Source organism: Sinocyclocheilus anshuiensis, unplaced genomic scaffold (assembly GCF_001515605.1).
Source record: "Sinocyclocheilus anshuiensis isolate Anshui unplaced genomic scaffold, SAMN03320099.WGS_v1.1 scaffold614, whole genome shotgun sequence".
NCBI lineage: Eukaryota > Metazoa > Chordata > Actinopteri > Cypriniformes > Cyprinidae > Sinocyclocheilus > Sinocyclocheilus anshuiensis.
In genome coordinates this window covers 524,847-537,743 of record NW_015542367.1, presented here as the reverse complement: position 1 = coordinate 537,743, position 12,897 = coordinate 524,847, and the positions used below count along the sequence as shown (strand labels likewise).

The window sequence follows — 12,897 nt, the reverse complement described above, 5'->3', positions numbered from 1 at the left end:
GAGTATTAAAAAAAAAAAAAAAAAAAAATATATATATATATATATATATATATATATTAGTTTTTATTTTTGCATTTTCTGTTTTAAGAAATTGTAATTTAGTAGTAGTTAATATTTATTTATATTGATAATATTAAAATCTAAATATTATTATGTACATTATATAAATATAAATATTTTATATATATTAATTTATATTTACAATGATTATATTTTTATTTGTTTATTTTTTGTGAGATTAGAATATTAATTTTAGTCAATTTTAGAGATACCTTTCAGTATTTAATATAAAAGTATAGTTTAGTGTTATTTTAGTATCACTGAGATACTATTAAAGTTAAAAAAAAATTTAATTAATTTTTATTTTTGTTTTGTCTGTGTTAAGAAATGTATTTTATGTAATTGTAATTTAGTAGTAGTTAATATTTATTTATTATGATAATATTAAAATCTCAATATTATTATATTCATTATATAAATATTGATATTTTATATATATTAGTATATTTTTACAATACATTTTTATTGGTATATTAATTGTTTTTATGAGATTAGAATATTAAATTTAGTCAATTTTAGACATGCCTTTCAGTATTTAATATAAAAGTATAGTTCAGTGTTATTTTAGTATCATTGCGGTACTATTATTATTATTATTATTATTATTATTGTATTTTCTGTTTTAATAAATGTAGTTTTAGTTATGTAATTGTAATTTAGTAGTAGTTCATATTTATTTATATTGATGATATTAAAATCTAAATGTTATTATACACATTATATAAGCATTAATATTTTAATCATATTTTTAATTTTATATACATTTTTATTTGTATATATTTTGTAGGATTAGAAAAGTCAGTTTTAGAGATACCTTTCTGTATTTACTGATGTAGAAGTATAGCTCAGTCAGTGTTGTTTTAGTATAATTGAGATACTATTATAATCTCTGTATTTTTTTTTTGTTTATATTTAACATTTTAGTTAAGTTATTGTGTTTTTCTCATTTATTTTTATTTATTCATTTAAATTTGTATTAATTTATATTTCAGTTTTAGTTTGTTATTTCAAGTACATCAAGGTCAACAAAATGAAAATGTGAAGTTTATTTTTTAATATGTTATTTTATTTCAGTTAGTGTTTCTTTTATTTCAAGTAACATTCAAGAATTTTAATGGATTCTTGCACCCAAACTGTTACAATTTAGCTTTACATGATGACCTACTGATAGCAATAATGATGATAATAAACTCTGCTAATAAATAATTTGAGGTTGTGAATGTTCAAACATGTAACAGTCTATCAAACTAATTCAAAAGAGCAAGAAAATCCTTTTTTCTATGATATCTGCTCATTAATATTCCCAGCGCAGGCTGTGATTCCTGTGAGTGAATGTGTGTGTGTTCTATGAGATGAGAGGGATTGAGTCTAACGCTTCATTCTCTGCAGTAATGCTGTTCTGCTCGTCTGTCTTTGATCTGTGTTTGTGAAGCTGTGGTGTGATCAGAGCGAGTCCTGGCATAACACTCTGAATAACAGCACGTCTCAGGCCGTCGTTAGCGTTTTCTCTCCGCTGTGTGCTAATTGAGCGAGCGGCGTGTGAAGTGTGTGACCGTGTGTGTTTTGTGTGTGTTTCGTCCAGACCACAGAGCATCCCAATCCCGGGAAAAAGTACAGCGCACGGGGATTTCCTCGACACTGCTACTTACCGGACAACGAGAAAGGCCGGAAGGTGAGAATCAAGATCTGACATGAATCACTATATCATGTATTTTTTTTTATTTAAAATGTATTTTTATAAAAAATAAAATAAAATAATTCTTTATTATTTTTATATTATATTATTCATTATTTTTCCACGTTAAGGTGTCCATCCAGTGTTCTTTAAAGAGTACATGAAAATATAAACCTTTAATTAATTAATTATTTTAATTCCAACATCATAGTGAGCTGCTAACCTTAAAGGGATAGTTCACCCAAAAATGTGACGTTTATCTGCTTACCCCCAGGGCATCCATTGGATTTGTCTGTGCATGTTTTTTTTACTCTCATAGATTTTGTTACCATTGCCATGCATTATACGACTGATAGACCGCAACGGTTTGTGTTAAAAATCCTCATTTGTGTTCTACTGAAGAAACAAAGTCACCTACATCTTGGATGCCCTGGGGGTAAGCAGATAAACATCACATTTAAATTTTTGGGTGAACTATCCCTTTAACAGCAGCGTAAGGCATCGTATGTGTACTTTCAACACAAAAATTGAAATGTTGGATGGGTTAAGTTAAATATTGACTATACCAGTGTTATTATAGTAAACTAAAACTATACAAAAAGTTTTTGTTATTCAAAATAAAATAAAAAAATCAGAAAAACTTATTTTATTTCAGTTATTATGTCACCATTTCTAATTTTCATTCAGTTTAACGTGATGCCCTAAAATAACTAAAACTAAAAAATATAGACTTTGAATATAAAACTAAATAATATAGACTCATAAATGACAAAACACAAAAAATTACTAAAACTTTAACAAAAAAATCCGAATAGGAAATATAATATAAAAATATAAAATAAAATAAAAATTTAAATAGTATATAATACAATATAAAATAAAACATATAAAAAATAAAAATACTATAACAGTATGATACTAAAATTACACTATATTTATATTTCATTCAATACTGAAATTGCTAAAAATTGCCTCAAATTTCAAATGACTACTCTTGTATGCAAATAAAATATATATAAATAAACATTTATATAATTGTGTGTATGTATATGTATAAATTAAAAATGTAGAAATAAAAAATATATATATAGAATTTATATAATGAAATGTATATATTAATATTATATATTTATCTCTCTCTCTTAAAATTAATCATACTGTATATTATATAATATATGATTATTCATCACAATCATAATCATGTATTATATAATATTATTCAATATTTGTGTGTGCTGTGAATGCAGGTTCACATTGTTTTTATTGCTCGTTTCAGGTGTTGAAGTTGCTAATCATGGCGTGGGATCGTCGTTTGATCTTCACCATCGGGACGTCCAGCACCACGGGAGAGACGGACACGGTGGTGTGGAACGAGATTCACCACAAGACCGAGTTCGGCTCCAACCTCACGGGCCACGGCTACCCCGACCCCAACTATCTGGACAACGTGATGAGAGAACTGGCCGCCCAGGGCGTCGGAGAGGACAACCTGAAGGACTGAGGCTCGGTCCGCTGCCGGACACACAAACACACACACACACCTCATTCAGAGGAGTTCCTGGAGAGACCTTTGACCTCTCTGGGAACGACGGTCCTCGCTGACCCCGAGTCAGTGCGGGACTGTGTGAGAGATGAGTAGATGTGGATGATGGAGTAATGAAATCAGTCGAAATTACTCTAATATATTCCTCATTCACTGACACAGCTTGCTTTCTCTCTCTCTATCTCTCGCGTGCTCTTTTTGAAGGCTACCCAGAATGCATCTGGGCTCCGACCGGTGCTTGTGGTAGTTGTATATACACACACATTAGTGGTTGACCGATATGGGGTTTTCAATGGCGATGCCTCTTACAGATGGCAGATATAATATGGTATATCTAGGGCTGTCAAGTGATTCAAATTTTTTTGAATTACATGATGTGCAGATTAATCATCAGTTTTGGCTGAGAAATTTACCCCCAAAAGATCATTTAAAGCCCTTATTGTATTAAATGAGAAAAAGCATTGCATAAACATTACAAAAAAAGTAGCTTTAGGAAGAAATATTTTGATTCAGCATTGCATAAATATTGATATTAATTAAATATTGATTGACATTAACATAAATATTGAAATATTAAATGGTTTTTAAAAAATGAAATGATACTCTAGATTTGAGACTAAAGCCTCTAGTAGGTGGTGTCTTAATGTGTGAGTCGTTGAATTATTCATCCAACCGATTTATTCAAACGGCAGATTCATTCAGCGACTTGTCTTAATGAATGAGCCACTGAATCATTGACTCACTTGATTCGTTCAAACGGCTGATTCATTCTGTTACAAAGCTAGTGACTGTCTTAATGAATGAGTCACTGAATCATTGACTCATTTGATTCGTTCAAACAGCTGATTCATTCAGTTACAAAGCAAGTGACTGTCTTTATGAATGAGTTACTGAATCACTGACTCATTTGATTCGTTCAAACAGCCGATTCATTCAGTTACAAAGCTAGTGACTGTCTTAATGAATGAGTCACTGAATCATTGACTCACTTGATTCATTGAAACGGCTGATTCATTCAGTCACAAAGCAAGTGACTGTCTTTATGAATGAGTCACTGAATCATTGACTCACTTGATTCATTGAAACGGCTGATTCATTCAGTCACAAAGCAAGTGACTGTCTTTATGAATGAGTCACTGAATCATTGACTCACTTGATTCGTTCAAACGGCTGATTCATTCAGTCACAAAGCTAGTGACTGTCTTAATGAATGATTTACTGAATCATTGACTAACTTGATTCGTTCAAACGGCTGATTCATTCAGTTACAAAGCTAGTGACTGTCTTAATGAATGAGTCACTGAATCATTGACTCACTTGATTCGTTCAAATGGCTGATTCATTCAGTAACAAACAAGTGACTGTCTTTATGAATGAGTTACTGAATCATTGACTCACTTTATTCATTCAAAAACGTGGATTCATTCAGTAACAAAACACCGCTGTGTTGCTCGCCGTGCTTAATGCAGAAGAGTCTTTATAAATTTAAATAAACCTATTTTACACAATATTGTAAGCTCTGTTAATCTGCCAATTAGTAGCTGATGCTGATGACCACAAAATCATCAAATATCAGATGATTCATCCCATTTCTTGATATATATCGGTCTACCACTGCGCCCAATACAACTTGGAGAAGTTTTTCAAATCTGCTTCATTTTCAGACAGTTTTCCTGATGTTTTCTGCCTTGTTTTTCTGGCCTCCGTATGTATAACTGATTAAAGGAGGAAGCCTGTAGTTGTTGGCGTTTGTAGGGAAATCAGTGTAGATGGGTCCGTAAGCAGATTTTCAGGGCTGTTTTTGATGTTTGTGCAACCGCTGCATAAAATATCTGCACTTCAAAACATTCAGCTCTCCGGCTCGTGTGCTACTTTTGAACTTCAGAGCAATTAGCGGAGCTCAGCGCAAACGCTGAGATTTGAGGATCCTTCTGTGTGCGTTTTAACTTTTAGAATGAATAAGATGAATAGGATGTCTTACTGAAATATGCAATGATTCATATCCTGTCTTGCTTTGTTTCTCTTTAATGTCATTAATCTGAGAGAGTGGCTTTCTGGCTGCAGACGGGTTTATCTGTGTTGTGTTTGGAATGGAATACTAACATACTACTTTTCTAGAATACTGCACAGTATACAGTGTGTACTGTTTTTAAAATGCAGGCGTTATTCCATGATAAATGTTTTAAATAGTTGTCCTTTTGAATTGCATGCAAGTGGCGTCCAGTTATGATGTTGAATAAATACGAGGGTTGCCGATTTTTAATTACATGTTATGCACTAATGTGTGAAATGATCAAATAATGAGTCAAAATAGTAAAAATTGTGGCTGATATTCATTTGTCACACTGGAAATAAAGTTGAGGATATGGCAGTGATTCTCAACCAGAGCCTCAAAATTACTTAAAAGATTTAATATATAATAAAAAAAAATAAGACAAATTTACAAGCATTTAAATGAGCTAAAGCAAAAAAAAATTTAAAAAAAGATATATCTAATTTTGACTAACTAAAGCTAAAACCATAAAAAATGTTACTTGGAATAAAATAAACGTAAACTGAAATAAAATGATTAAAAAAAAAAACTTCTTTTATTTCAGCTAGTTCCCAAAGCGTAATTTCTCATTTTCATTTAGTTTAATTTGAAGTACTAAAATAACTAAAACGAAAACTGAAATAAAAATTACTAAAGCTATACAGACTATCGATCAAAAAACACAAAACACACAAATTTTAAAACTAAAATGAAAAATACAAAAATATATTTTTTTAATTAAAATTTTTGATATAACATAAAAAAACAAAACAAGCATTATATCAGTTAAACTAAATTAACAGTGAGTGTTTCCACAGTCTTTGAAAAGCTGGACATCTTAAACCTGTTTATGCACTTTTATAATGAATATAGATTTTACTAGCAATGCCAAGCTCTAGAATATTTTATCGGGTAGAAATTGTGAGTAAAAATTCTTTAAATATTTAAAAAACAAACAAACAAAAAAATCTTATCCTTAATTCTTAGTCAGTAAATCAGGAAAGACTGGAAAATTAATTGGTTAAAAGGAGCTGGAAGCTTGAAGATCATGTAGCTCCTAAAACTTTAATTATTTACAATTTTCATTATGATCCTTTATTTTCTTTTTTTTTTTTTTACTTACAGAAATGAAGAGTTTAAACAGGAGTTTTAATCAGATTAAAATGCATCTTGAAAATCAAAACTAGGGCGTTACGGTCTTTAAATATTGTTGTGGTCAATGAGGGGCCTTAAGAGTCAAAAAGGTTGAGAAACACTGGCATATTGCATATACAGTATTTCATACAGTGTGCTCCAGTTGCACATTTAGGCAAATGCAGAAGGTCATACACAGAAAATTCACATAGTATAACATACTAGATACTGTAGATATGGTAGTATGTTAAGATTCTATTCTGAACACAGTGTTTGGTGAGGGAGAGTTTCTGAGGCCGTAGCAGATAAATCACAACTCAAACTCCCCTCAAGGTTAAAAGAAACACACACACATTATGCTTTCTTTGCTGATCTCGTTCAGAGTCAGAGACGTTTCCCAGAGGCGAGGGATTCCGCCTCGCGTCCCTCGGGGTCTGTGGACTGTGATTTATTTCTGCAGTGACTCTCATATGTGTTCGCATGTCATTTGGAAGCCAAAGATCGGGACGTCATCATACAGTCTCTGAAGGGCCGTTCACACTGACATCGTTTTACTGCAACAAACCAAGCTTTTCGTTTTCATAACCATTGTTTTTCTCCGTTTATGGATCATTCTGAATCATTTTCTGCATGTAGTATATAAATCACAAATGTTTTTGAAATAAGTCTCTTCTGCTCACCAAGGCTGCAATTATTTGCTCAAAAATTTCAATAAAAACAGTAAAATTGTGAAATATTATAATTAAATTAAATAACAGTTTTTTATGTGAATATATACTAAAATGTAATTTATTCCAGAGATCAAAGCTGAATTTTCAGCATCATTACTCCAGTCTTCAGTGTCACATGATCCATCAGAATTCAAGATTTTTATTTGATTAAAAATACAGTAAAAACTGCAATATTGTGAAAAATTATTACAATTTAAAATAGCTGTTTTCTTTGTGAATATATTGTAAAATGTCATTTATTTCTGTGATCAAAGCATGAAGAAATCATTCTAATATACTGATTTGCTGCTCAAGAAACATTTATGGTTATTATCAATGTTGAAAACAGTTATATTTTTGCAGAGGCCATAATTTTTCAGGCTTCATTGATGAATAGAAAGTTCAAAAGAACAGCATTTATTTGAAACAGAAATCTTTTGTAACATTATAAATGTCTATACTGTCACTTTTGATCAATTTTATGTGTACCTACTGAATAAAAATATGAATGTCTTCCAAAAAACAAAAAAAAACTTGAACAGTTTCATAACATTTTTCCGGTGTCAGTGTGAACAGCTCTTTCAAGTCTCACAGATGATGCTTTTTAATGCTGTGGATGATTGAACAGCCCACAGATCTGCAGTCTTCCTCATCCAGAAACACAGAAACTCTGATTGTGTCTTGAAATGTCTATAAGCATCTTTAGTTATCCTCGTGTCTTGTAATGCTTTGAAAAACTGTATCGAGTACAGTATATAGAAGTCAGCATATATATATATATATATATATATACACACATACATTTAAGAGTGTGATATATCTTTGAAGTGTTTAAATTATTTTTATACTTACACATGACGTACATACAGACGCACACACATACACGTGTACATATTTGATACATGCTTTTCTTGTCAAATCTGACAGTTTGTCAGTATAACGTCAGGGACTGTTACCGTGTTCTGAGCATCTTATATTAGTCGTGCCGTTCAAGCAATGATCGCCGTTGCTGTCGATGATGTCGGTGGGAAGGGTTAACTTGCCCACCCAAATGGGTTGTGCCCCTTTATATATCTGCAGGGAATGTTTCAATCATCATTCATATAAGCACTGCTCCATATGCACTGTCTGATATCACTGAAGATCTCCACATCTCGTCTCATTTCAGACGCAGAGTTGCTTACAAATGCTTCTGCGTTGTTTGAGCCAGTACAAACCTACATTTTGTGTTCAGTTTTAGTGTAACTTTGAGATTGAAAAAAGTTGATTTTCTTTTAAATTTAAATTAAAAGTTTTCGTAATTTTGTGTGTTATTGCCATTTTTGTGTGTTTTTATCATTATTTAAAGTTTTAATTAATTGGACAAGTTCATTTTTGTAACCATTTTTATCAAATTTAACACCATCATTTAAGCTTTTAGCAGTTCACTTCAATCAGTTTTTAGCATAATATTTTTTTTTGGTTTTATTAGATTTTTTTTTTATAGAAAATATTTTTAATAGTTTTAGTTAAAGTAAATAACCCTAAAAATGTGTTTGGTTAATAAACCATCAATGCAGTTCTGAAGCTATTCGTATCAAAAAGAAATCTTGTCCATAATAAATGGCCAACAACACATTTATTATGGTCAGGATTTCTTTTTGATACAAATAGCTTCAGAACTGCATTGATGGTTTATTAACCAAACACGTTTTTTATATAACATTTATATTATATACATTTCATACATGAATACATTTTTTAACCATTTTGACCAAATTTAACAGCATTTATAATCACATCTGAGCTTTTTTACAGTTCACTTCAGTCACGACATGCATAGTAATTATACAATAATTTGTGTTGTTTAAAATAGTTTTAAAGTGTTTTACACTGGTGTCACACTTTGACGTGTCAACAACCCAAATACTATCAGACTAAAGAAACTTGTGTGAAGGTAAATTGAATGTCATGTTTGAGATGTGAATTTGAACTGGGTTTGTACAGGCACTGTAGCTTTAATTCACTGTTGTTCATCTTTCTCATAGTCTAAGTGTAGTTTCTGCTAGATATGTTAACAAGAAAAAGAATAAAATAGATCTGAGATTAAAAAATCTATCCTGCGAGAGATTTTACGAGAGTGAATTTTACGAGAGACTTGGACCGATTATGCAATTCTGTAAGAGACGCGTGTTTAATATTGTTTTCATCCGAGCAGATGTTGTGTTTTTACCCAGCATGCTTTGTGCGCTCTTTTCAAAGGTGACTAATTAGACCCCCCTCATTAGACCTAATTAGATAATTTATCATCTGTCCATATGGTTCATCCCAAAATAACTCATCATTTTTAGCTGTTTGACAATATGCACAATATTTCCGCCAATGGGCCGTTTTATAGTGAGGCGGAGTGCCGTCCTCTCAGCTGCATGTTGTTTATGAGCCTTTAGGACATTAAGAGGGGCTTTCAGGTGAAGGATTGATTTGAAATAGATGTATGGCAAGCTGTTTTAACATTTAATCCGTAAAACGTACTAGTATCTATTATCATGCTAGTACTTTTTTTTTTTTTTTAGATATTAGCATCTATTCCATTAGGTACTAGTACTTATTCATTATTCACTAGAGCTTATTCTTTAGATACTACTATCTTTTACAAATATACTAGTATTTATTCATTAGTATAATGAGTATTGCCAATATGGAAAGCCGTTTTAACGTTTAATCTATAAAACATACTAGCATCTATTTTAGTATATAGTTTCTATTCCATTAGGTACTGGTACTTATTAAGTTAGTAGTACCTATTAAATAGATACTAGTACTTATTTCTGTAGTGACTAGTAACTGTTCTATTAGTAACACATTTCAAATGATTGCCATCGACTTTTATGGGGATCTGTCATTCAGATATCAACTGTTCAGTTCTGACTAGAATGTATTCCAATAGTGACAGTACATATTTGTATATATTAGTACTTATTTATTAGACACTAGTATCTTTTGTAATTATTACTAGTAACAATTCTTATAATATTAGTCACAACTGCTTTTTTACTCGTCTTATGTCATAACTAGTCAGAAAGGTCACTGTAGAGTTTAATTAAAAGTCCTACTAGCAAAATAAAAAAGTGCTACTTTAATAAATGTGTGTTAGTATCTGTTGAACAAGTACTAGTAACTATTCAATGAGTACTAGTATGTAATGAATAAATACTAGTATCTATTTAGCAGGTATGAGTAAAGAATAAGTACTAGTATCTAAGGAATAAATACTAGTATGTAATAAATACTACTATCTAATAGATACAAGTATCTAATGAATAAGTGCTAGTATCTAATAAGTAAATACTAGTGTCTATTTAATAGTTACTAGTATCTAGTGAAAAAGTACTCATATCTAATAAATACTAGTGTCTATTTAATAAGTACTAGTGTCTGTTTAATAAGTACTAGTATCTAATAAGTAGGCTACTAGTATCTAATGATAAGTATTAGTATGTAATGAATGAGTACTAGTGTCTGCTAAATAACTACTAGTATCTAATATATAAGTATTAGTATCTATTCAATAAGAACTAGTATCTATTTCATAGGTACTGGTATCATAAATAAATACTAGTGTGTATTTAATAAGTACTAGTATATATTTATTCACTACTAGTGTCTAATGAATAAGTATTAGTATCTAGTGAATAAGTACTAGCATGTAATGAATGAGTACTAGTGCCTATTTAATAAGTACTTGTATCTAATGAATAAGCACTAGTATTTAAAAAAAAAAGGTACTAGTACCTAAAGAATAAGCACTAGTATCTAATGAATAGGTATTAATACCTAGTGGAATAGATGCTAATAACTAAAAATACTTTAAGTACTAGTAGCATGAAAATAGATACTAGTACGTTTTAAGGATTAAATGTTAAAATGCCTTGCCATAACAGATGCATAACTGTGTTTGGTGTGTATTTATCACGGCTTTTGGCTTCGGTTGCAAAACGCAGCGGAAAGTGAGAGTCTCACATGGAGACGGCGGATCAGTCAGGTGATTTCAGACCATATGGCACCTAAAAAGAGCTGCTGACGAACTGATCCGAGCCAAATCCGTCATCCCAGATTCATTAGCGTTTTATAATGAAATGCATTTGATGGAACTGAAATAGCAGGATCGAGAAGAGCTGTTTCCCAGAAGGAAATACGCTTTCTGAGGAGAATAATTTTGTAGCTGGCACACATTTAAGTGTGTCACAACCTCAAATCTGCTCTTCTCAGAGAGCTTTCTGAATATAAATATGTAGAGGATATTGGTAAATGGTGAAGTGGTTGATGTTAATTTGTGTTTCTGGGGGCAGATTTGTAACGGGGTGTGTTTTTTTCCCATTTGGCCTCTCATATGAACCATTGAAGTCAAATAAAAGCGCATGGATTTGTTCCCCATATCATAGACTCTTACAGGCAATAGAATTAACATGTACATTAAGATAATTGATTTTACATTTCAGACAAATTGTTGTTTGATGAAACAATACAAGGGCTTTTATGATACGTGTCTTAATGAATCAGTTATGATCTTGTTGCATGTCTGTGTTTCCTGTGAAATAAACCCTCTCCTTTAGCAAAGGGAGATTGATTTGACTTTTGTCTTTCTGTTCATATTTCTTCTCTTCTCTTTTGTCTGGGATGTATTGCTATTGGCGGCATTATTAATGTCCAGTGATTGTGTGAAGCTCCGAGTGGCTGATGCAGCAGATTTAATTCATTGGACTTTTACTTAATTAAGTGCCTCTTTATTTCTCCCATTTCTTCAGCAGTTATTTGTTCCAAAGCTTAAAATAGAGCTGAGCCGATGAGTGAATATTGACCTGTAGAAAAGTGATCATTATCATTATGATGAAAACAAATATTCTAGCTCATGGAATAAGAGCTGAGGACATGAGTATGAACCCATAAAATAAATGCAATGTGAATGTAATGCAAGTTTCTTTGGATGAAAGCATCTGCCGGGTCAGAAAGGTTTCTTTTTTTTTTAAAGACATCATAAAAGTAATACATTTATTAAGGACACATTATATTAATAAAAAAGTGACAGTAAAGACATTTATAATGTTGCAAAAGATTCTATTTCAAGTAAGTGCTGTTCTTTTGAACTTTCTATTCACCTGTGAATCCTGAAAAATAAAATGTATCACGGTTTCCACAAAAAAGATGAAGCAGCACAACTGTTTTCAACATTGATAATAATCAGAAATGTTTCTCGAGCAGCAAAGCAGCATATTAGAATGATTTCTGAAGATCATGTGACACTGAAGACTGGAGTAATGATGCTGAAAATACAGCTGCGCATCACAGAAATAAATTACATTTTAACAGATATTCACATAGAAAACAGTTATTTTAAATAGTAATAATATTTCACAATATTTCTATATTTACTGTATTTTTAATCAAATAAACAAAAACAAAGCATTAAAAAATGTACCCTAACTTTTGAATGGCAGTGTATGTAAAAGCATGCATGAAAAAATAAATACATACATACATAAATGTGAAACAGTGAGAAATAGTGCAAGAATATGGTTATGGAAAAGTTATACATTTCTGATTATTTGTATACATTTTCTAGTTATTTTCTTCCTTACAACATTTCCTAGACTTCATTTCGCTCTTGTATAGAGTAAAAACTGCTCGCTGCATTTATGTCAGATTTGACTGAATCGTTCTGTGGAGTTGGTTCTTTTCAACGATTCATTCAAATCAGCTCACATAT

General features: G+C 31.1%; 1 protein-coding gene across 1 annotated transcript in view; it reads left to right on the top strand.

Moving 5' to 3' along the window:
- dtx1 (deltex 1, E3 ubiquitin ligase) overlaps positions 1-3,703 on the top strand; it is a 48,764-nt gene extending 45,061 nt beyond the window's left edge. Inside the window, exons 9-10 of the mRNA XM_016491170.1 lie at positions 1,643-1,732; positions 3,012-3,703. Of these exons, the coding sequence (XP_016346656.1) occupies positions 1,643-1,732; positions 3,012-3,236 (315 nt within the window). The 3' untranslated portion in view covers positions 3,237-3,703. The remainder of the gene's footprint in view (positions 1-1,642; positions 1,733-3,011) is intronic.
- Positions 3,704-12,897: the final 9,194 nt, after the last annotated feature.